The sequence below is a fragment of the Salminus brasiliensis genome, chromosome 1 (genome assembly GCF_030463535.1).
Source record: "Salminus brasiliensis chromosome 1, fSalBra1.hap2, whole genome shotgun sequence".
Lineage (NCBI taxonomy): Eukaryota > Metazoa > Chordata > Actinopteri > Characiformes > Bryconidae > Salminus > Salminus brasiliensis.
Window position 1 is genome coordinate 36,794,579 of NC_132878.1, and position 23,628 is coordinate 36,818,206.

Genomic DNA, 23,628 nt, shown 5'->3' on the forward strand with positions numbered 1-23,628 from the left:
TATTTCCTGAATTACACAAAAAGAACTGACTACAGCAGGATAGTGCTCAGAAAAATGTAAAAAACATTAAAAATATATCATTTTAAATTGCAGTTTTGCGTAAACTGCCAAAAATGTCATTGTTGTCATGTAGCAACAACATGCAATAATGGGTTAAAACCACCTATTGAATTTCCTTTTCAGTGCTGACCTTTACTGTTACCTTAAATCAATGACTGCAGAAAGCATGGACAGCACAACATCTCTTCAAAGTAAAGCCAACACAGGTATAGTACCTCTACCGACTGGTTCCAGTATGATGTGTAGCTCCGTCTATCTCCATATATTTCAATGACAAAACAGCTAATTTTCCATCTCATTTTCTTCCTCTCAACTGTCTTTGCATCTCCAGTGTCTGATTCCAGCAGTTAGTTGTGCTAATACTGGCACATTTTTAAATCAGGTTTCAGAAATCAGGTTTTATACAGAATTCTGCTTTATCGTAAGAAGGCGGGGTTACACTCAGGACTGAAGTGATTGACAGCCCTGGCTTGAAGACACTCTCTCTGCAGGACCTTTTTGTTTACATGGAGTAAGTTAACTGTGAGTGGTCAGGCAGCTAGCTAGTGAATCATGCTATTGTTTATCTCTACTTATTACTGTGTAATTTAGACATTTTACAGTCGTATTGTGTTGTGCTGTTGGTCGTACAAAGTTCTTTGTAGTCGAAATATCTGATCGTGGTGTAAAATGGCCAGCACATACTGGAATATCCAGTGAAAAATATCCACTTTGCTTCTGGGCCTTTAGGCTGCCCTGTAAGCTCATTGAAGCTCATTGAGACACTGAGGCTTGGTCTGGGAGAAGGGGGCGGGTCTACTAAATAAGCTCTGCCTCTGGTCTCTACTGCACAGACTCTGGTTGCAAATTTGACAACACTGCTATATTAAACGTATAAAGGTTACTGCTATAGTAAACCAACAGGTCAAAAATATGCTTATTTGAATTTTAAACTTTGTCATGATATGTGTCCCCTTGACACCCATAGTGTGTGTGTCTGTGAGTGTGTGCCGTCAAACCGTTGCATCCTCTCCTGATAGTATCCCGGGGTTCTTGCTCAGATCCAAATGCAGGAGTGAGTTTGAGTAATCATCATTGGAGCAAAGAGCCTGGGAGAGAGACACCACACCTGAGACAGTGAGAGAGAGAGAGAGAGAGAGAGAGAGAGAGAGAGAGAGAGAGAGAGAGAGAGAGAAAGAGAGAGAGAGATAGAGAGAAACAGACATTCAATTACTGCCAATCACTGATGGCCTCTGAAGTCCTTTCTTTGCTCATCTGTATCAATCTTTTTCGTAATAATGCATTAAATCAGCTTCCTCTGAGCCATGGATATGTTTGATCATCACAAATATGCTTTTCTAAAGAGGCACAAATGGAGCATTTGCTGTAAATGAGCGACTCAGTTAGCCAGCCTGCCTGCCAGAGAAACAGAGGGTAGGTACAGCAAAGAAAAAGGTAATTAATGAAAGAAAAAGAGAGCAGAGAGAGAGACACAGAAGGACATAGATGGAAAGAAGATGATGAGTGAATGAGTTGAAGTAAGACAATACCCTTCAATAAAGGGGTCGCAAACTTGCACTATTCCGGACAAGAGTTTGGAGTAACTTTGCCTGTTTATTTCCTAGGTAACACTAATATTGGAATACATAAAAGTGTCCTGCATACAATAAGTAGATGTTTTATATCACATTGTTTATTAAAATAAAACAAAATATTAAAATAAAAGTGCAAATTAGAGTCTAGTACTATTTATAGCTCTCATCTAACACCTGGTTTGGTAAATCAATGCTTAATGCTGGTAAATCAGGGGAGCTGCTGATGGAATTGAACACATCCACTTGCTGGCTGGAGGCGTCCAGCAGAAACCTGGAACCAAGCTTTGTTCTTCAAGCTAGCTCTTCAAAATTTCCTTTTCCTTCGTCCTGTATTTCTGCATCTGTTCTTATGTGATCTGGGGTTACAGTAAAAAAAAATGTGTGTGTGTGTGTGCATGCTATTACAACTTATTGGGTGTCCCCAAATTATTCAAAGCCATAGTATTACATTTGTTAATGCATCTACACCCACACACATCACCCACAGCTACGGACTGCCTTATAACACGGACATTTCAAATTACACGCTGGCAGTGATGTACTACACATACCATGCTGAATACACACACTGCTATATACACAGCAAGCTCAGAGCAGCCACCACTGTACGGTGTGTGTACTGTATCATTTCAGAAACACACGCAGATTACAAAGCCCTCAAGGCGCAGCCCCCCTATTTTTTAAAGGTTACAATGAATGCAACACACTGAAGATTCAGGAGAGGCAATTCAGATGAAAGAGGGAAAATACTGAGGACTGGGGACGTGAATAATGATCCGCATGAAATCCACAAACGCCCTCCGTTTCAGTGAAAGCTCATTTTTGCCATGTGAAAGTTTGATGAGCATGCCGTTGCATATTTCACCAGCTGAGCATTAGAGCGAGCTGCAGGGCTGTTCCTCGAAACAAGAAAAAAAAAAAGAGAGAGAGAGAGAGCGAGAAAGTTCAGCTCTCGCCATTTGTTCTGGATTTTCCATTTGTTTGGACTTTCTGTTCCGAGGCGCTAAGTGTTGCGGAGAGGACAGCTGACACAAAGCCTTCATAAATCATGTATGAAGGACGTGAAGGCTGGATTACGCAGACAAACCTGTGCAAGTGTACGTGTAGACAAGTGCATGCAGCAGCTTCACAACATACATTCTTCAAATCTGTTTCCAGGCCAATGGCAAGAGTCATGCCATGTGTTTAAAAATGAGTCTGTCAGTGTGATGTGCGTCATATACGTACTATATATGTGAGATACGTAGGCCGACTGGTCCAGAGCAACACCAGATCTGCACAATACATGAGCATTAACTAATTTTTTCAATGTTAAACAACATGCTAAAACCCATAAATCACTAAATATGTCAGCCTTGAGACTCATTACTGGAAAGTCCTACAATTCCCATCATTGTTTACTCTACGGAAAGGCTGGTTGGCCATCTTTGGCTTTGTACTGGGAAACACACTAGCTTCTGCCTGTTTACAAAGTGCTCAGTGTTCATATGCCATCCTACATCACAACAATGCCCACTGCAAAAAACACAAACTAATACCTGATGCAGGCACTGGATCACCATTTAGGTACTGCTTGGATACACTGAAAAATAAGGGCCACCTGTACGAGATATCAGAAGAAGAACATGCCTAAAGCCCCTTCTCCTCCTAATCCAACATCTTATATATTCCCATGCCTCCCTTCCCATAATGCAGCTTCCACACCAGAGCCACTGAGCTCGACCTCCTCCTCCATCCTCTCCACATGAGCTCCTGGACTCTTCCTGGTGTCTGTCTGCTCTATCAGTGGAATTGTTCCACCCAGCATCCAAACCAAAGTATGCTCTCAGTATCTCACACCAGAATGAGTAATAACTCAAATTCTTGACTTACCCCTGACCCTTCCATCTGCCCATGCTTGACTCTTCTTGCCTCCAACCCCTTCTGGCCCTCACGTCCCTCACGCTACCTCTGAAGGCCTCATCACTCTCTGCACAATCTATGCCAACAATTTCCTCATGCAGTTTGACCCCCTCTGATCAGAACCTTTGCTGGCTTTGTCATTGCCCAAGCATCAGGTGCTTCCAAGGTCATTCCTCCAAGGCCTTACCTCTTAAATCAGCAGGGCTTAACCAGGGGGGGTCTCATCTGCAAGCTCCTTTCTGTGTATTAAGCTTTCCAACTGCTCAGACGCACTACATCCCAGTCCATCTGTTTCCTGTCATGACTATCCGTAGGGTTCCTCTTCATTTCCCACTTTCAGTCTCCCTTTTACCCTAAGGCTCCACCCCTATGTGTCACTACTTGTATGTCTGTAGCCAGAAGTTCCCAGAAGTTGTCTTCTTGGTGCCATCTTTTCAAATTGCCTTCAGTTTGGCTCCTCCTTCCTAGGTCTTAGCCCCTGGTACCAGGCAAATTCCTGCACACAATGACTTTCCCTGGGCTGTCGAGCTTGCTCTTTTAACTCTTTATTTCCTTGGACCGTGGAAACTTTGCCAAGTCATCACCTGCCTTCTTTGAGGGCTTGAATCACAACAATTGCTTTGAGATAAAGTACATGACTGAAGCTCCTTCTCCACATCCTCACCATGACAACTGAGCAGCCATCCATAGTTCAACCTAACATCCTATAAATCCCTATCTTTTGGATCCCATGACCATCTCATTAAGCATAAATCATTTAATTTGTATGTAAGCAAAAGGTCACACTGTTGGCTAATGTTGTGATTCCCTGCTTTACTGTGTAGTGTTTTGTTTATTCCCCTAGTTTTCTCCCCAGTTTAGTTATTTTCAATACCAACTACCTAACTACCAGCTGTGGCCCCACTGGAATCGAATTGATGACAGGGCCAGTTGTTGGACAGGTGCCATTTGCGAGCCCCTTCCCTGTTAAGTTTTACTTGGGCTATAACAGCATTGTCTAGAAACTCAACATTACACAGCAAATCTAAAGAGAGTATACAACTATTGCTCATTGGGTTGAATGCCATTTTTGCCGTCCCACCTGTGGGATTTGAACATTCAGCTTTGAACGTGACATAACATTCAGCTTTAGTTCTACTGGTTCATCAAATCTGTCCCCTGATTAATCTTCCCACAACATACAGCGCATCCCAATAATACAGGAATGTTCTGTCCTACTTTAAATAGCAATATGCAAAGCTACAGACTAAAGAACTGTGCTCGTGTTAAAAGAACTTACTCTTGACAGACTGTACCGGTAGGTGAAAGGGTCAAAGCTTAGCTCATGTCAGAACAGCACAGTACAAAAGAATGCATCCGTGGCCAGAGAATGGAAGGTTACATTTATCATTGATCTTCTTTCCTTATAGGAAAGCACTTCATCTTAAAACCTATTATCAAGTTCCACAAAACTAATCTTGTCCCAGTTTCCCAAAAGCCTCTCTAAGTTAAGATCATCTTAAGATAGTCTTTGTGCTTTTGGGTAAACCCAGCCTTGTCAGCTAAGTCATTAGATGCATTATTTAATTACAACTTCTTGATCGACATCAAATATGGGGTTAGGACTGGCAGCTCAAATAGCACAATGAATCTCATTATTGAACAGTATTAATCTCAGCAATAGGAGTATTTGTACTGTAAAAACTCCAGATCATAAGAACAGATGCAGGTAAACAGAAATACAGAACAAAGGAACAGTACGTTCTTACTTTAAAGAAAGTCCTTGAGATCTTGAGAGCTAGCTTGAAGAACAAGCTTGGTTCCAGGTTTCTGTTGGACGCCTCCAGCCAGCAAATGGATGTGTTCAATTCCATCAGCAGCTCCCCTGATTCACCATCATTAAGCACTGATTTACCAAACCAGGTGTTGGATGAGAGCTATAAATAATACTAGTCTCATGAGGAGAACCTTGGAGGTGTTTTAATGAACACAGTGATGTAAAATTAACTCTTACTGTCCATATAAGGAGCTTTTTGATTCTATACACATGTGTCTTCAAACTTCTGCATGGTACTGTATGTGAAAATCTCCCTAAAGTTTCACATTCTGAATAAAGGGTAAAACTCTCCATGGTTCTTTTTCAGAACAGAAAGTAGCCAATGGCAGTGTTTGCCCTTCTTGTAAAGAGCAAAAGACATCTTTGTCACTTGGAGACATTTTGCTAATTTGTTCATTTTTTCCCACACTGTGAACAAGATGGCAACATCGTGCTTTCTTGGCTTGTGCTGCCACCAAGTTTTAGCACAAAATGAACCCTGAATGTTCTGCATTTTTGTGTTGATCATCTGTGCTGCATTTGGTTTGTACTGGTTTTAAGTGATAGGTCAACATCTCGCAAGTCCATTCTAAATGAGAACAATTCTGTAGCGCTCTCCTTTTATGTTTATCTTACTCTGTACTGTCTTGATGGTTGTTCTCTTGGTCTCTTACTGTGCAGCTTTATCAGTTTTCTTTGGTTTTATTGTTTTTTCCGGTAATGTACAATATTTCATGTGCGGTGAGGTGTCAGACACTCTATAGTACACTTCCACAATCTTTGTTGATATGGCAATAAATCCTGAACTCAACTGGACTGAATGAAGCCCTTTTTAAAACAAGGACGTCTTTCATCTACGCTGTGCCCACCTTTGGACGAGAGAGACGTTTTGGACAGGTTGAGGAGCCGAAGCCCTTTACTGAGACGGCACACCTGCTGGATCAGATTACACACACCTGGAGAGAGAGACAGAGAGAGAGAGAGAAAAAGCAATGCACGAGTGTGTATTTGAGTCCACAGGAAGGGGGTGAAGAGAGAGTGTGAGAAAGTGAGAGAGAATCTGGCTTAATTAAAGGGGACTGATTTTGTTCTCTCTCGTTGAAATGATTGACGAGTGATAATAAACAGTGAGGTAAGGCGAGGTAAGAGGCAGGATAATGAAAGAGCTAGAGAAAAAAATGGAGAGGAAAATAAACTAGACTGAGGCAGTCGAGACATTCGGGGCAGATTAAGTGTCATAAAAATGAGTTTGATAAAACTGGGGTCTTTGTCTAAACTGTTCTCAATAGAAGAGCTGTCATCTAGCCTCTAAATACATGTAAAAAAAGGTTCCACTCCCTGGCCACTATATTAGAAACCCCTGTGTTAAACGTCCACTCACTGGCCACATCATTAGAGACACCTACATTGTTCTTTCACTCACTGACCACATTATGAGCTCCACCTCCTCCTTATAAGATATAGTCTAAAGAGAAGTACAATTATGCACAATATGTCACTCCCCCTCTACCCAATACATTATAGGTCAATTTCTGACCACATGACCACTGACCATATTTCAGGTGGTGTGGATCACTCAACATAGCACCATCACTGACATGGTACTGAGAGTGTGTGGAGGTGGTAGCAGCGGTGTTGATGGAGTTCATACACACGTCAGTATCAGGTTCAGAGAGGGTCTGCCAGCCAAACATTTTCAGCCAAGAATGGCTCTTTGGTCACTCTGGCTCATGTTGATCTGCTTCAGAAAGTCCTATTCTTTTGACAATACTTCTATACAGGGACTAGACAAGCTAAGTGTGCACGTTCACACCTGTGTCAGCAATGGGTGGGGGAAAAAGGAGTTAAATGTATTCTTTAGAGGGAGTATTTTTGTACTGGTAAGTATTTTTTTCTCTTTTTTGAAACCAAGTTTAGACACTAAACTTTAGACCTAAACTGAATGGATAGCTGTTGTAGTCACAGTTCCCCAGTCGGTACCTTGGTTGTCCAGTGTGTTATGAGCCAGATTGAGAGAATGGATGACTGAAGCTGGATTCTCCGATAGTGCAACTGACAGCTTCTGGGGAAAGTCACTACAATAAACACACAAGAACACACGCAGGTACTCATACAAATGTACACAACCAAGAGTTCATCAAAAATGAACAGTTCTGTTATATATAGCATTCATATTATGGACAGAAGAAAGATGACAAACTAACGATTTGAGCCCAGCGTTCTCCAACGTGATCTCTTCCAGACTTGAGGACTTACTGAGCGTATGCAAAACCTGCTCCGTGACTTCTGACCCCTGTGGGGAAAACGGTAATCAGTCAATTAATCAGTCGATCAGTTCGGAATGTATTAATTAAACTATTTAGATTGCAGTCTCACTGTAGTTAACTTGCACATATGGTGCTTCATACAAAATGTACCGATTATAAATACGAAAATAAAAGTTACATTTAATGAAAAAGCACAATCTATCATCTAGCCTTGTCATCGCAATGTGGGCATGCTCAGAAGTCACAACATTCATTTTTTGCTTTTTTGCTGCCTGATACAAAAGGAAAATTCCCAATGTACTAATTTCCCATGACATATCTACCAGAGGCAGACAATATCTGCCCAGTATCATTTATTTTACTCCAATCTTGGATACACTGAGTGCATTAAGAATGTCATGACATGTTGGAGCATTGACGTCTGGTGAAATCTGGTGAAAATGGCATTTTTTAATATCGCAATACATTTTACAGAAGCCCCAATGTGGAAAACTGTTATTGCAATTGTTATAGCCACCGCCGCATTCTGCTTCTATCCTGATTCAGTGCACTTGGTCAAACATGACGGCTGCAAAATGCACAGCTTTACATATGTGGTGCCCTGTAACACAGTAAGCTAATAATTACCTAATGTTTACAAGCTGCTTATTCAGTCTGTTTTAAAAGAGCATACTCTAATAAGGTAGTTCAGCTAAGACTGTCCCTTTTTGCTGGACAAGATGCTGGATATGTATAGACACCCTCTTAAAGGTTTGGGTTTTTAGATGAATCGCTAAGTGCATGCTGTCTAAATAACAGTGAGAGTGGGGGATAGTTACAATGCGCAGGTCTTTGCAGTAGAGCTTGGTGAACCATGTGTTGTAGGCCATTGATGCAACGATGACTGCGAGATCTCTGAAAGAAAAAGCGTGAACACACAGACATAGAAAGACACTGTCACTGTCACTGGACCTGGACATGGATTTAAGAGTTAGCTGTGACTGCTGACTGTTTACATAGTAAGTGCTTCTGAAGACCAAAGCTACACACATACCTGCTCTCCAAGTGACTGAAGTCTAGTAGATTGAATTCACGGTTGTCTTGAGAATGATAGATAGTGTCTACATCCTGAAACACAGGCACACACACACTTTGACTGGAACAGGCATATAAATGGTTCTAAATGCAGGTTAAAATCAGTACTTTAAGCAGCAAAAGCTGTAGGGAAGGCTACAGCGGCTGGAAATAAACTTGCATTAATAGTGCAGCCATGGAAACCAAAGTCACTAAGCAACAAATCATACATCATGAACAAAATACGAACGTGAGACCATTTAAAGATGATATATACATCTAGATGTGACAGACCTCCCAACTCTTAGTTGAGCAAAAGTATAAAAACAGCTATACAAGCGAATCCATTGCTAGCATTACTGTACCAAGCCTTCTTCTGAACTCCGCTGCTTCCATCAGAGTTTTTTTGCCCAGTCATGCTGACGGCTTTTGCTCAACAGGAAAAATAGGTGGTTTAAAACAAAAGTTAACATGTTTTAAGTTCTTTAACAGTGCACCACCATGACGGAGTCTTCTAATTCCTCCTGTAGTTCACTTGCAGTATAATGGGTCCTGACTTGCAGTATAATGGTCCTGATTTGTCTTTCTAGCAATCCTACGAGCAGTTCTTTAGGCAAGGTCCTCCAAACCTCAACTTGACCTCCACTATTCCTGTGAACTGCCATTTCTTAACTACATCATGAACTGAGAAAACAGGTACCTAAAAAAAAAGGCTTTACTGTCTTCTTATAGTCTTCTCCAGCTTCGTGGCCATCAGTGAATTACTGTTAAGTGCAACACAGCTGCTTAGAGGAGCCCATTGCTGCTGTTTGTTAAGACGTGATGATTATGAACAAGCTATTTAAGGCCCAAGACCTTGGTAAACGTTATCTGAGAGTCCAAATCTCTTGGGGTGGCTAAACTTTTGATTAAAATGCTAAAAACAATGTTTCGTCTTCTAACTTTAAGTCTTTTGGAGATCAGTACATCTACTACATGCTTAGCTATTCACATTTTGACCAGGGTCAAAACACCCACACCCACACACACACACAATTACCCAACTTACCCACTGCACCTCTTCTTTGCAGCTGATGCCGTTGTAATCACAGAGAGCAGCGTATGTTTCTGAGAAGCCACCTGGGAAAGAAAGAGACTGATACAGACTCTGTGTGTGTGTGTGTGTGTGTGTGTGCTTTTTGTGGATATATCTATTTGCATGTGTATTCAAGGATGCAGCTATATATAAGGGTCATACCATATGTGTGTGTATGCAAGTATGCATGTCTCTTTTGGGCTTACATGCTGAGATATGTACAGCAGCCATGTGATAGTTTCGGAGTGTGTGTGTGTGTGTGTGTGTGTGTGTGTGTATGTGTACCGCAAGCTCTCTGTGTCTCCACTGAGGTGTCGGAGCTGGGAGAGTACTTCCTGCTTCCATCTGACAAATCACTGTCTGAGTGACAGAGAGAGGGCCTAGGGGGAGAGAGAGAGAAGGAACGAGTGAGGTGGAGAGGAAGAAAGAGAGAGAGAGAAAGAAGGAACGAGTGAGGTGGAGAGGAAGAAAGAGAGAGAGAGAAAGAAAGAAGGAACGAGTGAGGTGGAGAGGAAGAAAGAGAGAGAGAAAAAGAAGGAACGAGTGAGGTGGAGAGGAAGAGAGAGAAAAAGAAGGAACGAGTGAGGTGGAGAGGAAGAAAGAGAGAGAGAGAAAGAAGGAACGAGTGAGGTGGAGAGGAAGAAAGAGAGAGAGAAAAAGAAGGAACGAGTGAGGTGGAGAGGAAGAAAGAGAGAGAGAAAAAGAAGGAACGAGTGAGGTGGAGAGGAAGAAAGAGAGAGAGAGAAAGAAAGAAGGAACGAGTGAGGTGGAGAGGAAGAAAGAGAGAGAGAAAAAGAAGGAACGAGTGAGGTGGAGAGGAAGAAAGAGAGAGAGAAAAAGAAGGAATGAGTGAGGTGGAGTGGAAGAAAGAGAGAGAGAAAGAGAGAGAAAAAGTGAGAGTGGAGATTGAGTTAGGAGAAAGAAAGAGAAAGGAGTGAGTGAGAGAAAGAGAAAGAGAAAGCGGGAGAGTGAGTGAGGGAGAGAGGCAGAAAAAGACAGATAGGAAAGAGAGAGGAATGTAAGAGATAAGGGAGGCAAGAGAGAGCGCAAATGGAAAGGGAGGCCAGAGAGAGAGAGAAAACGGAGGGAGAGACAAAGACAGAGAAATTGAAGGAGAGAGGAAAAGAGAGAGTAAGTGAAAGAGAGAAAAAGAGAGAGAGATAGAGGCAGAAGTAGAATGGGGAGAGAGACAAAGAATAAAGGAGAGAGAGAGAGAGAGAGAGAGAGAGAGGAATTATTTTTGTCCTTAGGGCTTTTAAAATGGGAAATAAGCAATTGACATGGTCTACAAACCACTTACCCCAAGAGGGATTTCAAAGAAAGACAGCAGAGTGTGAGTGTGTGTGTGGGTGTGAGTGTGTGTAAGTTTTTTTTTTTTTTTGTGCACTTACGCAAACACAGAGTTGTTAAATATTCGAGAAAGAGCAAAGTTGATGTGGTTGATCACATGGTCCAGGTGGTCACGTGTCTGCAGCCTGAGGGAATACGTCGACTTGTCAGTTTCTATGACAACCTGTGTAGGAAGAGAAAAAAAACAACATCAACAAATGGTCCTCCGTCACTCGGGCACTGCGATGGCCGAACAGAAAATCTCAGGAAGAAAAAGGAATAATGCCTATTAACAGACTGAAGCAGTTCAGAAAGTCTGTGAACATCTACATACAGACAGCAGACGACCAGGAGGGAGCTCACCCCCCCAACACTGCTACAGCTGAGTTATGCCAATGACCAAATTGTGGATTATGCAGAAGAGGTTACATTAACGCTCCTGTCTACATGACGGCTTAACATCGTTGGCATTTGTTTGAAAAGTAAAAGGTTGACAGTTGTCTTTTTCAGGTTGTTAAAAAGACGTCTGAAGAAAGACAAACGCTCCATGTCTAAATTTAGTTGTGAGGTGAGAGTTGAAAAGATGCCGTTCTTAAGTTGATTCAGCGACTTCAATCCAGCCTCAGATTTACAGCGATGTCCCACCACCTGCCCCACCCAGGCTGCCACATTACCCCTGGCCTGTGTTTGCAGCAGATTCCTCTGATTGGCTCAAACCACACAATGCGCCCTACCTACCTACCTAGCAACACTTTGGCTGAGTATTGCTCTGTTTTTAACCCACAGTGTTTAGAGTACTTAGAACGTCTCTCAGCCAATCACATGCTTTAGACCTAACATTGGTTTAATAAACTGTAAGGATTGCACTGGGTCAGTGTCACTCAGCAGTGACCAGAGAGGCTACAGAGGGTTAAAATATCACATTTAGAAATTGGAACCAACTTGTTTATTTTTCAAACTTGAGACATAATGTCTAAACAGTCAAAATGAAAAAAGCGAATAAATGAAACGTGTTAATGTCATGTGGCTAATGTACAGAAAAAAATTGTAGTAAAACCAATAAAACCAAAACTATTCTACTTTATAATCCCTGTTTTTAGCTTAATATTAATTTAATCAACATTTAGTGTCATATTTAGTGATTTCAATGTAAATTATTTTGATTTTCTTATTCTATTTAGATTTAAGTTTCTAAATTTGACATCTTTCTTTTAACTTAGTCATTTTCCATGTGCATATTCAGTACACTTTTTAAATCCCAGGAGGGAAAAAGTGAGTATTTAAACTTAAACTTAAAAACATCAATTTGGAGTTAAAGATAAATATCATATTTACTGTCAGTCTTTAACAAGTGTTCTTGTTATTGTCATGAGTACACACAGAATAGACTATTATAGGGTTTTAATAGGGTATCATACACAACAGCTTTCGGCTGCACAAAAGCACTCAAATTCCTAAATCTCGCTGTTCCACAAGTCACAAACCAAGCTTAACTGGACTGGACTTTTCAACCTTTTATACACTCACACCAGAAGCGTGGGAAAAATGTGAAAAACTGTGGATGAATATGCATTCATTTTACTATGAAGCGCTGAGCTAGTGCCTTCAATGTCTGGCTTTAAAGGCATTACTATTCTAGAGAACTGCCTAGTTCAATATTTGCTAAGTTGTCTCATCAGCCACTGGCTGGATCCTCCATCCAGTTACGTCGCTGCTCATCTACAGGACTTCATAAATATCAGTAGCTCTTGATCGAAAGGCTAAAGTTGAACTCGTTTTTCATCTTACACTTACAGAATTACCCCGCCGTCAGTCTGACCAAGGGTTAAAACCAGGCCAAAATCAGACCCATAACTTATAACTGGGTTTTCCATCTACCTTTTTTCTCAGAGCGAATTGTGAACGTTCTTAAAACAAAAAAAAGAACAGTGGTGGAAACAGATTTTGTGAATACGTGATGATGTAGAGGAACACATTTGGCATTACAGTTAATCAGAACTGTTTGCTGCAGTGACGTTGCCACCCAGGGGCTTGGTGGGTGACAGCGAAATGGGAGAGCAATTTCAGCCCTCATTAGTCAAGTCAAGCCAAGGTTTATTTGTCATTTGCACAACATGCCAGGACATTCATGGATTGAAATGCTTGTGGTGATGCCCAGGTAATCACTCTACAGCAGGACAGCACTAATATGCATAATTAAACACACTAAAATATACCCATTAAATGGGCCACTGGCTGCCCTGCCCAGCGTGTCCGAACTACAGCTGTGTACAGCTGACAGGGAGCTGTCAATACTGCTGCAAAGACAGCTTAAAATATTTGAATCCCTTTCGCAGTGAGGGAGAGTCTAGTCTCCAACCGTGCAGTGCGAGCGTGTCAAACCCTATTCAGGAATAAAGACGCAGCAGTAGCTGATGGACACACTAATTCATTAGTGTTTTCTTTACTTTTACGTTACTTTTTAGAAAAGTGCTCAGAATCTGTGACTAGTTGAGCCAGAAACAGAAAGCTACAGTGGTTTAGAAGTTTAGACATAAGATTAGCTTGAGAAGCATATTGATGGCACACTGACTTGTAATGGGAAGAATGGCTTCTCTGTCATTGCCACCAAGGGCCAAAATGCTGCTACTGCACTGCAATGTAACTTTGGTGGAGCTTCATGAGACCTCTCACGAGAACTGTGCAATGATATTATAATGGTTACATCAATCAATATTGATATAAAATGTTCGGGACACACCTTCTAATGAACGCACTCAGCCACTGTAAGTAGCATCCATTGCTGACACACGTGCAAATGTACACACACACACACACAGCTTGTCTAGTCTTAGTAGAAAAGTACTTCCAATAAAATAGGACTCTCTGGAGCAGATTGACATAAACCTTGCCTATTTCCAAGCATGGGCTAGAGGGGTATAAAGCCCCCCCAGCATTGAGCTGTGGAGCAGTGGAAGAACTGTTTTCTCTGGAATGATGGATGGTGTTCCATCTAATGCTTTTAGGATGTGACAGGGGGTTGAGGGTGAGATGGGGTGGTGATCGTCCAACATCCCAAGCTCGCTGTCAAAATACTTTTGTAGTGTAAATCAGTCGGACACACATTAGGATATAGAATAAGTATAATAGGGCTTTTCTTGTGTATGTATTACAATATGAAAAATTATTTTAAAAATTACAGTCCCTTTTTCTATTAGGCTAAACATAAAATATTTACAGAAAAAACTGGGTGTGTTTATACTTGTAGTTCAGTTTTCTTTGTCCAGACCAAGTAAGAAAGATTTTGATACATTTCAGTCTCGGTTTGCTTTGAGCTCACACTGACATATTTGTAATCGAACCAAAAGGTGACCTATGACGCATGCATGACAGAAGGCTGCAAGTACAGGTCCGCACAAGGCATGTGTCCGCAGGGAAAAAAACCCTTGAAATCTAACTGCTAGACCCTTAAACGTGGCTTCAACCTGGTCTTGACATCCGTATTAAACCACATTTCTGATAATGCATGTCCTGACTCCACTGAGCCAACCAAACAAGGGAATACAATGCTAATGGTGGCTAGTTTAGAAACACTGGGTAGTGTGGCAATATGTGGTTTGCGACACAGCCTCGTTAAAGCTTTAGACCGAAAAAGTTAAAGCACAAGCACATGGGCAGGTCTGCACTGAGACTCACCCATGCTCAACTGCAACTGCTGCATGAACGCCTATAACACAACCATCTTGTGACATCACGTCCTGCATTCGTTTGGTTTAGATGCCTTTGGTTTGCATTGTGTTCATACTTTAAACGAACCGCACCAGAATTCGCTTAGAAACGGACCGAGGCCCACCTGCTCAGATGGTCTTGGTCTGCTTGTTTGGTGCGCACTAGTGTTTGAAAGGCAGCGTTCACACACTGTACACTCTAACAAACCACACTAAGGGTTTTCAACTTGCCAAAGCTGGCAAGCCTAAACACACCCTAACACAAGCATGTTTTATACCAGAAGCTGAGCAGCAGGCTTCGGTTTCACCTGCGGTTGAAATTTCGTGGATGCTTCCAGAGTTACAGTCTTAACAACAAAATGTGCTACAAAAGGTTCTTTGAGCGTTACAACAGAAGAACCTATCCCACTTCCACATCTCTATTACAAAAATGGTTCTTAATGGAAGCAAAAGAGGTTCTCCTATAACACTGCAAAGGTACTGAGTCTGCCTTTGATGCCATCGACTTCCCAGAGAGGTCATTCATGAATTAATGAAGCTAATCTGAACAGTGGAGTTCATGTAAGAATAGTGCACTTAATATACCGCTGGTGGAGTTCAACTAATGTGGACACGTATTAGCATATGAGTCGCTATGTAATGCAGGTTCACTCACTTGCATCTCGGGGTGCGTGTTCATGGCTCGGATCTCCAGGAAATTAAAGGTTGCCTCCACCTGAAATAAAGGTGTTTTATCACTCGGAATCAGTCTAACCCATTTTCAGTATTAACTAATACAAAATATCTCAGTCTGCATTAAAACCGGTGGCACAAATGTAAAACCCACCTTTGTCGGCACCTTTGCTGCCATCAGGTAGAGCCTCCATGTCGTGAGCACCTGAAAATAAACAAGGACCAAGCAGAAATGTGAGACACGTTTATTTTTGCAGGGAAATATAGACCTGTTGTTATTTAGCAAGGAATATGGCATGGGCAGATACCCATAGGCATATGGCTATTACAGTATGGGTGTGCAAATGTACACACACACACACACATATAAAACACAATGAGCTGGGCATTTCTGCAGGTTGCCCTAGAAACCACTGGAGTGAAAAGAGACAAGGGGTTAGTGCTCACTCTCTGGCTCACTCTCTCTCTGTCTCTCTCTCTTGCTATTGATTTTGTATCCTTTTCTCTTCTATGCCATGTGCCACTGCTATTCAGGTCTCCGCCAGGCTATAGTAGCGCAGACACCCAGGCCTTAATCATTTACATCATTCAGGTACTCATATTCGCTCACATACAAACCCCCAGCAGCCTGTAAATGAATCAGTAATATTTAACTTGGCACCGGACAGAAACCATACTGTACACAGAGGACAAGGCCCGCTCAGTCCTTCCCTATACCACACCAAGCGTGAACTCCTCTGTATCCTCAGTGGAAGCTTGCCGTATGACGAGGAGGAGAGATATTCTTCCACTCTCAAGGTTAAAGTCGCAGAGCAGAGCGGCGGCTTCTGTTCGCCGCAAGATGGCTAAACGCTCTCTCTGGCCTCTGTGTGGGTTAGGAGTTGGCAGTGTTGTCCGACACCTCACTCAATGTAACTGAGAGCAAGCAAGCAGACTGCTGAAAAAGCACCCAACAGGAGCGCATCTCCAGCAAAGCCTAGAAGCAGTCTTGAAGGAAGGGCGGTTTCGATTTTGCGCCTGCAGAAACGTTAACAGGCCATAAGCGATGCTGTTAGCTTTGATGTTTTATTCATGATTTGGCCACTCATGCTCTCCGTTAAACCAAACACATTTACGTTATAATGAGGGGTTGCAGGACAACCGGACACATCTACATTTTCTACAAAAGCATTTTAAGCGACTGTAACTTACTTGGCTAGCATTAGGCTACCAACTGAACCACAGAGCCCATCTACACTAAATGTCAAAAGTATTGGGACACCTGCCCATTGATTGTTTCTTAGTAAATCAAGGGTATTTAAAAATGCATTTACTGGAGTAACTGTCTCTACTGTCCAGGAAAGGCCTTCCACTAGATTATCGAGCATTGCTGTCTGAACGTTGGATGATCACCACCCTACCTCATCCCCAACTTCTCAACTCATCACAAAAGTATTGGATGGAGCACCAGCCACAGATCCACTGCTCCACAGCTCAATGCTGGGGGCTCTATACCCCTCTAGACCATGCCTAGCAAAAGAGAGTCCTATTTTATTTGCGAGTACAGGGACTAGACTAGCTTTGTCAGCAATGGGTGCGACTTAAAGTAGCTAAATGCATTCATTAGAAGGGGTGTCCACAAACATTTTAACATAAAGTGTAGCTACCAAACAAGCTTGAATAGACTAGCTAGACTATATATTATCACCTTTTCTCTTAACGTATGGCATATCACTTTGAATAAGATTTAAATATTAAGTAATATGATTGTCTATGAAATCTCACAGTAACAGAGAAGCCTAACCACAGGTTAGGGGCATGGCAAAATAATCATATAGCTGGGCAATGTTTATGGCCCAACGTGTTCGGTTATTCATATAGCCTAACTCACCCATGCTGGGACAGTGTATTTCAACATGTGTTGTGTTACAGTGACCTGGCTCTGGGTTATAGTGTTATTGTGTTTTTTTTTTTTTTTTGAGAAATAGGGATAAATAAGCCATTTTAGGTTTATTTACAGTTCACAGAACCGTGGTTCAATGTGCAGAAATAAAGTTCATATGCTTGATATGACCCATCAAGACAAGAATAAACTACAAGAAGACACATCAAACACAAGCCAGACCCATGCTGGTACCTCAAACTCCCCCTGAAAAAAAGCCTTTTGTGCAGAGTTTTCAGCTTTCTGCCATCATGTCTTGTTGCAGTATTTAAAAGGAGTTTTTCCAGGGGCGGATAAAACAGTTTTATTTTAGCAATGTACATGAAGGTTTTAGGCAGATGGCACCTTAACCATTCCTACTGGTTGTGGGGATCAAAGCTCAGTTTAAAGAACACTAGGTTTCTGCTGAAGGCTGGCAACACAAACCTCTGAACAATGACCCACTTCGGTACTTTGACATTATATCCTGGCTTACAGTCATTTAGCACTATAGAGGAAATCTACAACATCTCCTCAGCCGTCACCCTAAAGCCCTGGCCGATGGTCGTTAACGCTGGCGCCACGACAAGGTGCTCAAGGCAATTGCGGAAATAGTCGGCACGGCCATTCAGGTTAGTAAATAACCCCCCCATGAAAGAAAACCATCCCTTTCAGTAAGTAAGCTTGGAGAGGGCTGGAAAGCCCCTGTTCCAACCATGGACAAGAGCTGGCTAACTGTCCACAGCCCCAGATTGGCTGCTGAGAGTAGACCCAGGAAAACGGCTTAAGTTCCCCATTCACATTGTGCACACCATCCTCCGCCCTGACTTAATCATCTTCTCAGATTCCACAAAACAGGTGATGATGTGGACGCTGACTGAGCCCTGGGAAGAACACATGGAAGAGGCTCATGAGAGAAAGCTGGCCAAATACCAAGAACTGGTAGAGCAGTGCAAAAGCCAAGGCTGTGTCAAGGCTGTCGGGGGTTTGCTAGCCACTTATTTTGTAAAGCACTAGCAGGCCTAAAAGTAACCGGAGTGGCGAAGATGAGGGCCATTCGTTCTATTACTGAAGCTGCAGAGAAAGTCACGAGGTGGCTTTCATCTCCGAGAGATGTAGCTGGCATCCAATCATGCTAGCAGATAAAGACGAATGAATATGAATTTCAATGCTGCGTGGTCATCACTCAGGGATTCAGAACACTTACAGACCCTTGTCTCTTTTCAGCCAAGGTCACAATGTTTATTACTATGCAATGAGTCTAGCGCTAAAGGAGCAACTTCAGTTTTGCCACAGGCCTTCAGGGGAGATAAGCCCACATGTTTTCAGTTCATATTTTCCCAGTTTTAAATACAGGAGCAAAATAAAAGCCAGACTCTAAGTGTATGTTGAGATAATACAGTACATTATGTAAAAGAAACCCTTGTAGCCCATGACCTTACTGTTGTTGGTGCGTTCTAAACAGGTGTGATGATAGCGGCGTTCCCATCACCCAGATTGGACGTGGTTACCTATGTTGCTAATTTATTTAATTAATTTTTAATATCAATAAATAAGAAAGTGACTTTCGCCTCTAAAGTCCTGCTACTTTGTCACTCTTCATCTTGTATGTCATGGAAATCTTTGCTGGCAGCATTGGACTAACATTGGGTATCCAATGCTAAAGCTGAGTAGTTCTTGAGTAGGTGTTAGCTAGTTTGTACAGCAGCAGTTACCTAAAATTACTCCATTCAAAGACCGTAGCCTCACAAATTACTTTACACCTTGGGCAAAATGCCTGACACCACCTTAAAGACCACTGCATTTCTTTATTAGCTCAAGTGAAGTTTATTAGATGAGTCACACAGCTGTAACTTTGGCAGCAGCAGTGATTGCAACGGGACACACTTCCTGTTTGGAACTCGTATAAACCCATAACATTCAATTGACTTCACTTACACTGGGATTAAGGCAGCAAACGACTTTATCTGTTATACATACAGTCGGGTTAATGAAAATCTGGGCAGTCACACAATTTGTGTAATTTCGTGTGTGATTGAAGTTTTTGAAGTCTTCAACAAGATACTTCATCAGTTTATGAATTACAGATGTTTTTTTACACAGTTCTACACTTTCACAGGCTCAAATGTAACTGGACAAACTAACATCATTATAAATATAAGAAGAATTTTTACTTCTTGAATGGAGATCCTCTGCAGTCAGTGACTGTCTAAAGGCTAGAACCTATGCCATCAAATGCCAAGTTTTCTACCTTAAGATTCTTGGCTGCCTCTGTTGTAGGTGGTCTTTCTGCTTTCAGTTTTGTCCTTAATAGGTAAAAAAAAAAAAACTGCTCAATCAGGTTAAGGTCAGGCAATCACTTCTATTTATTCCCCTTAAGAAGCTCTTGGGGTGCTTTCTTAAAATGCTTTGGATCATTACCCATCTGCCCTCATCAGCTTTGCAGATTCCATCAAATCTAATAAGAAAACATAGCTCTATACTATTCAACCAGCTATCTTTAACATCATCAATAAACACCAGTGAACCAGATCCACTGGCAGCCATACATGCCCATGTCATAACAGTGCCTCCACCATGTTTGAAAGATGAAAAGAAGTGGTAGATGAAAGGTTCTGGTAGTTGTTCCAGAATCTAGGCAGGCTTTTTTAGTTGTTTTCTAGTAAAGTCTAATCTGGCCTTTCTGCTATTGAGTGTTATCAGTGGTTAGCATCTTGAAGTAAACCCTCTGTATTTTAATTCTCCTGATTGTAGACTGTGACCATGATACGCCTCTCCTCTACGCCTCTGGTCTTCTAGGCCATTTGATGTTGCTGATTCCTTCTTTTTAAGAATGTACCAAGTTGCTGATCTGGCCATTTCAAAAGTTTCTGCTATGTAGTTTTTTTGCTACACCATCAGTGATGTGATGCAACAAAGTGGCCAATGAAAGCCAGCAATTTCCCATGATAAAAAAGTGGGTGGAGCCAGCAAAACAATAAAGTTAAGCTTTGACTTTATATCAATTAGGAGCAAAACAATGAGCAGGGTGGTGCTCTCTTCATCTCCAACACTGTGAAACAGTGCTTCTTTTAGATATTTGTTCCTACTAGAAATGAAAAAAAATCTCAAACAGTGCTCTCGCTATAAATAAGCATCAGCGATCGCGCAGAACAAACAGGTTTATTCTCATATTGACTAAACTGAGTCTGACTGACTAAACTGACAGAAACGTGGTTTCCCATCCAGAATTTGTATTCTTAGTGGGAACAGATTGTATTTGCAGGATAAAACAGGTGTGAAGGTATGCGGTTTGTGATTTAATTTTGTACACATTCTATAGCAACTACATAAAGCCAGTGAAGTACGGCGTACTGCTCCGGCATGTTCTTGGCGTCAGTGAAACCATGGCAACCAAAGTCTGCTCCAGTTCAGAAACATCCAGAAACTAAGAGGACATGCCATCTGGCTATGACATTGCTTGTCAGTCAGTTGTCCAATTGCTTCTGAGCCTGTGAATATAAAGAGACTGTGTAATAAAATGTCTATAATTCCTAAGCTATTACTGTATAAACATTCATGGACCTGACTATAACTGTTCATACAACTTTATTACTCTACTGTGCTAGCTTGCTAGTTAGCGAGCTAAAGGCTACACAGCTAGCAATAACAAAATCAAATGTAAATCATGTCTTTAAAGCTCATAGTTAGCCTAAGAAATTCACAATCTCAGAATGCATTGCGAGTTTGCATGGCTAGCTAATTAGCTCGCTCGTCCTCCTGTGTATTTTAGGTGTCCTGGATAGATTGTCCATTATACGGCAAGTGGTATGAGCCTGATTAGCCTGAAGGGGGTGCTAAAATGCAGCATTATATGTGCTGTACGAGACAAAGCTATTAAAAGCCTGCAAAAAGTAGGTCCTGCCCAATTACACTAGAAGTCAATTTTCAGAATTCGTGAGCCGTTTATTTGCAAACTACTTTTAACTAAGAGTATATGCAGAAAGATCAGCACATGGTCCATGACAATGTCTTCTAACCATCTGAACAGCAGTACACAGCCCCATTGATATATACATCTGTCATGCCTAGCATAACAGACATGACATCCAAGCCTCAGAGTTGGTGCACTAAGGAAGATGGGCTCCAAAATTTGGGGCGTTTGCAGTGTTCAGCCAAACAAAATCTTTACATTCCCGTTACTGATTATTAAATCGCTGAGTCCACAGGATTCTTTCAGCACGTTTGAAATATAGAGAAGCCTTATATTTCCTAGCAATTGCAGAATACCAAATAAGGCTGCAGATTTTCTGCTTCAAGAATCACCGTGACAGGGTCTGCGAGCACGGCTGGTCAGAGAGAAAAAGACAGCAGATGAAACGGGATGCGACATATCAAGCAGAGTGGAGTGTGAAGTTATACTGTCGCCGTGGCGACTCCCACCCTCTGCTCTCTTTCTCTGCTCTGTCATTCTTCGTCATCCTCTTCCTCACACTGCCCACTGCACGTCTGAGGCTAAATGCTGGAGACTCTGGCTGTCTGTCTTTCTCTTTCTCTCTCTTTCTGTGTGTCTGTTTGCTTCTTTGGTCCCCATCGCTCACTGCCCAGTGTCTAATTCAGCTGTTTATGCATTAAATCTTAAGCTAATCAGGGATGCACAGTGATATCGTATTCAGTTTGGTATCTACCATTAATTACCTTGAAAATATTATCGGCATAAGACAGATGTTTACGCCGGATGTTTGAAAAAGATATTTGAAAGATATGTTTCTTCTATGTCAGAAGAACAGAATGTTAAGGTAAAGCTGGACTGAATTAACGAAATCGGTGTCTCATCATTGACAGGAATATACTCAAAAAATATTGTATATCACCATAAATCCAAAGTACTTAGAATCACTGTAACCCTACCTGCAATCTGTGGGGTGATATGTTAATCGTAGTCAATCCAACACAGCAGTATCGCAGATGTAGGTGTGGCTATATTCAACACAAGTTTCAGGTAACGGTCATCGGCAGGCAATTGCTTACTAGCATCCGTCAGATATCAGATATCTCTGCTAATTAGCTAATGCTAATAAATGTAATCAATATCTACATTTTTTAACTGTATTTATACAATTGCACTGGCATCGGCTTACATATTAGTGCGTCCCAAATACCATGTCGATGTGGGACCTGTATGGGTAGCCTGATGTTTTTCAAATGTTTTTGACCATTAGTTTCATGATGCCCACCAGGGTCCAACCAGGGTCAGTGATGATACAAGGAGTGGGCTATACCCTAAACACGGGGGTCTAGATGGGACCTGTGTCAGATTAAAGTGGGCTGTAAAGATAAGGCCCACTTGGGAAGCCCAACTGGGTCCCAATAACACATGTACAAACCCATTCAGAGCTCATGCCCACTGGAAATTTATCTCAAACACCTATGTAGTTGTACAGGCTCAGCTGAAGATGAAGAGAAGTCCACCATTCTGAGGGGAATGAGGCAACAGGGCCTCTTGCTCTTGCGGGTTGACCAAGTTTTAAGCCCTCCTATAAAATATATATATATATATATTTTGTAAGTGATCAGACTGGTGGTGGCCATCACCACCACCCTTCATCTCTCCCTTACCCACCTGGAGAAGAAGGACACCTACGTCAGAATGCTGTTCATAGACTTCAGTTCAGCATTCAACACCATCATCCCACAGAACCTCACGAGGAAGTTAAGCCTGCTGGGCCTCAACACCCCCCTCTGCAACTGGATCCTGGACTTCCTGACAGGAAGGCCCCAGTTAGTCCGGTTCGGGGACAGCAGCTCCAGCACCATCACCATGAACACTGGGGCACCTCAGGGCAGTGTACTGAGTCCTCTGCTGTTCACCCTGCTGACTCATGACTGTGTTGCGAAACACAGTTCTAACAGCATCATAAAGTTCGCCGATGATACAACTGTGCTGGGTCTCATCAGCAAAGGCGACGAGTCAGCATACAGAGAGGAGGTGCAGCAGCTGACAGACTGGTGTACAGTCAACAACCTTCACTGGAATGTAGAGAAGACCAAGGAAATGGTTGTTGACTTCAGGAAATCAAGACCGGACCACTCTCCGCTTAACATCAACGGCTCCTCTGTGGAGATCGTTAAGAGCACCAAGTTCCTTGGTGTCCACCTAGCGGAGAACCTCACCTGGTCCCTGAACACCAGCTCTACAGCCAAGAAAGCCCAACAGCGTCTCTACTTCCTCCGGAAGCTGAGAAAGGCCCGTCTCCCTCCACCCATCCTCACCCTCTTCTATAGGGGAACCATAGAGAGCATCCTAAGCAGCTG

General features: G+C 42.1%; 1 protein-coding gene across 3 annotated transcripts in view; it reads right to left on the reverse strand.

The window, feature by feature from the left end:
- The window catches only part of LOC140555394 (capping protein, Arp2/3 and myosin-I linker protein 3-like), an 81,862-nt gene that overhangs the window by 43,622 nt on the left and 14,612 nt on the right, over positions 1-23,628 (reverse strand). For 2 of the 3 annotated variants that reach the window (XM_072678662.1, XM_072678663.1), the window contains exons 3-13: positions 15,589-15,639; positions 15,418-15,477; positions 11,118-11,239; positions 10,012-10,106; positions 9,700-9,770; positions 8,632-8,705; positions 8,417-8,492; positions 7,536-7,624; positions 7,312-7,406; positions 6,201-6,287; positions 1,059-1,168 (exon numbers count right to left, since the gene is read on the reverse strand). In XM_072678662.1, the coding sequence (XP_072534763.1) occupies positions 1,059-1,168; positions 6,201-6,287; positions 7,312-7,406; positions 7,536-7,624; positions 8,417-8,492; positions 8,632-8,705; positions 9,700-9,770; positions 10,012-10,106; positions 11,118-11,239; positions 15,418-15,477; positions 15,589-15,639 (930 nt within the window). The other variant, XM_072678666.1, reaches the window with a different exon arrangement.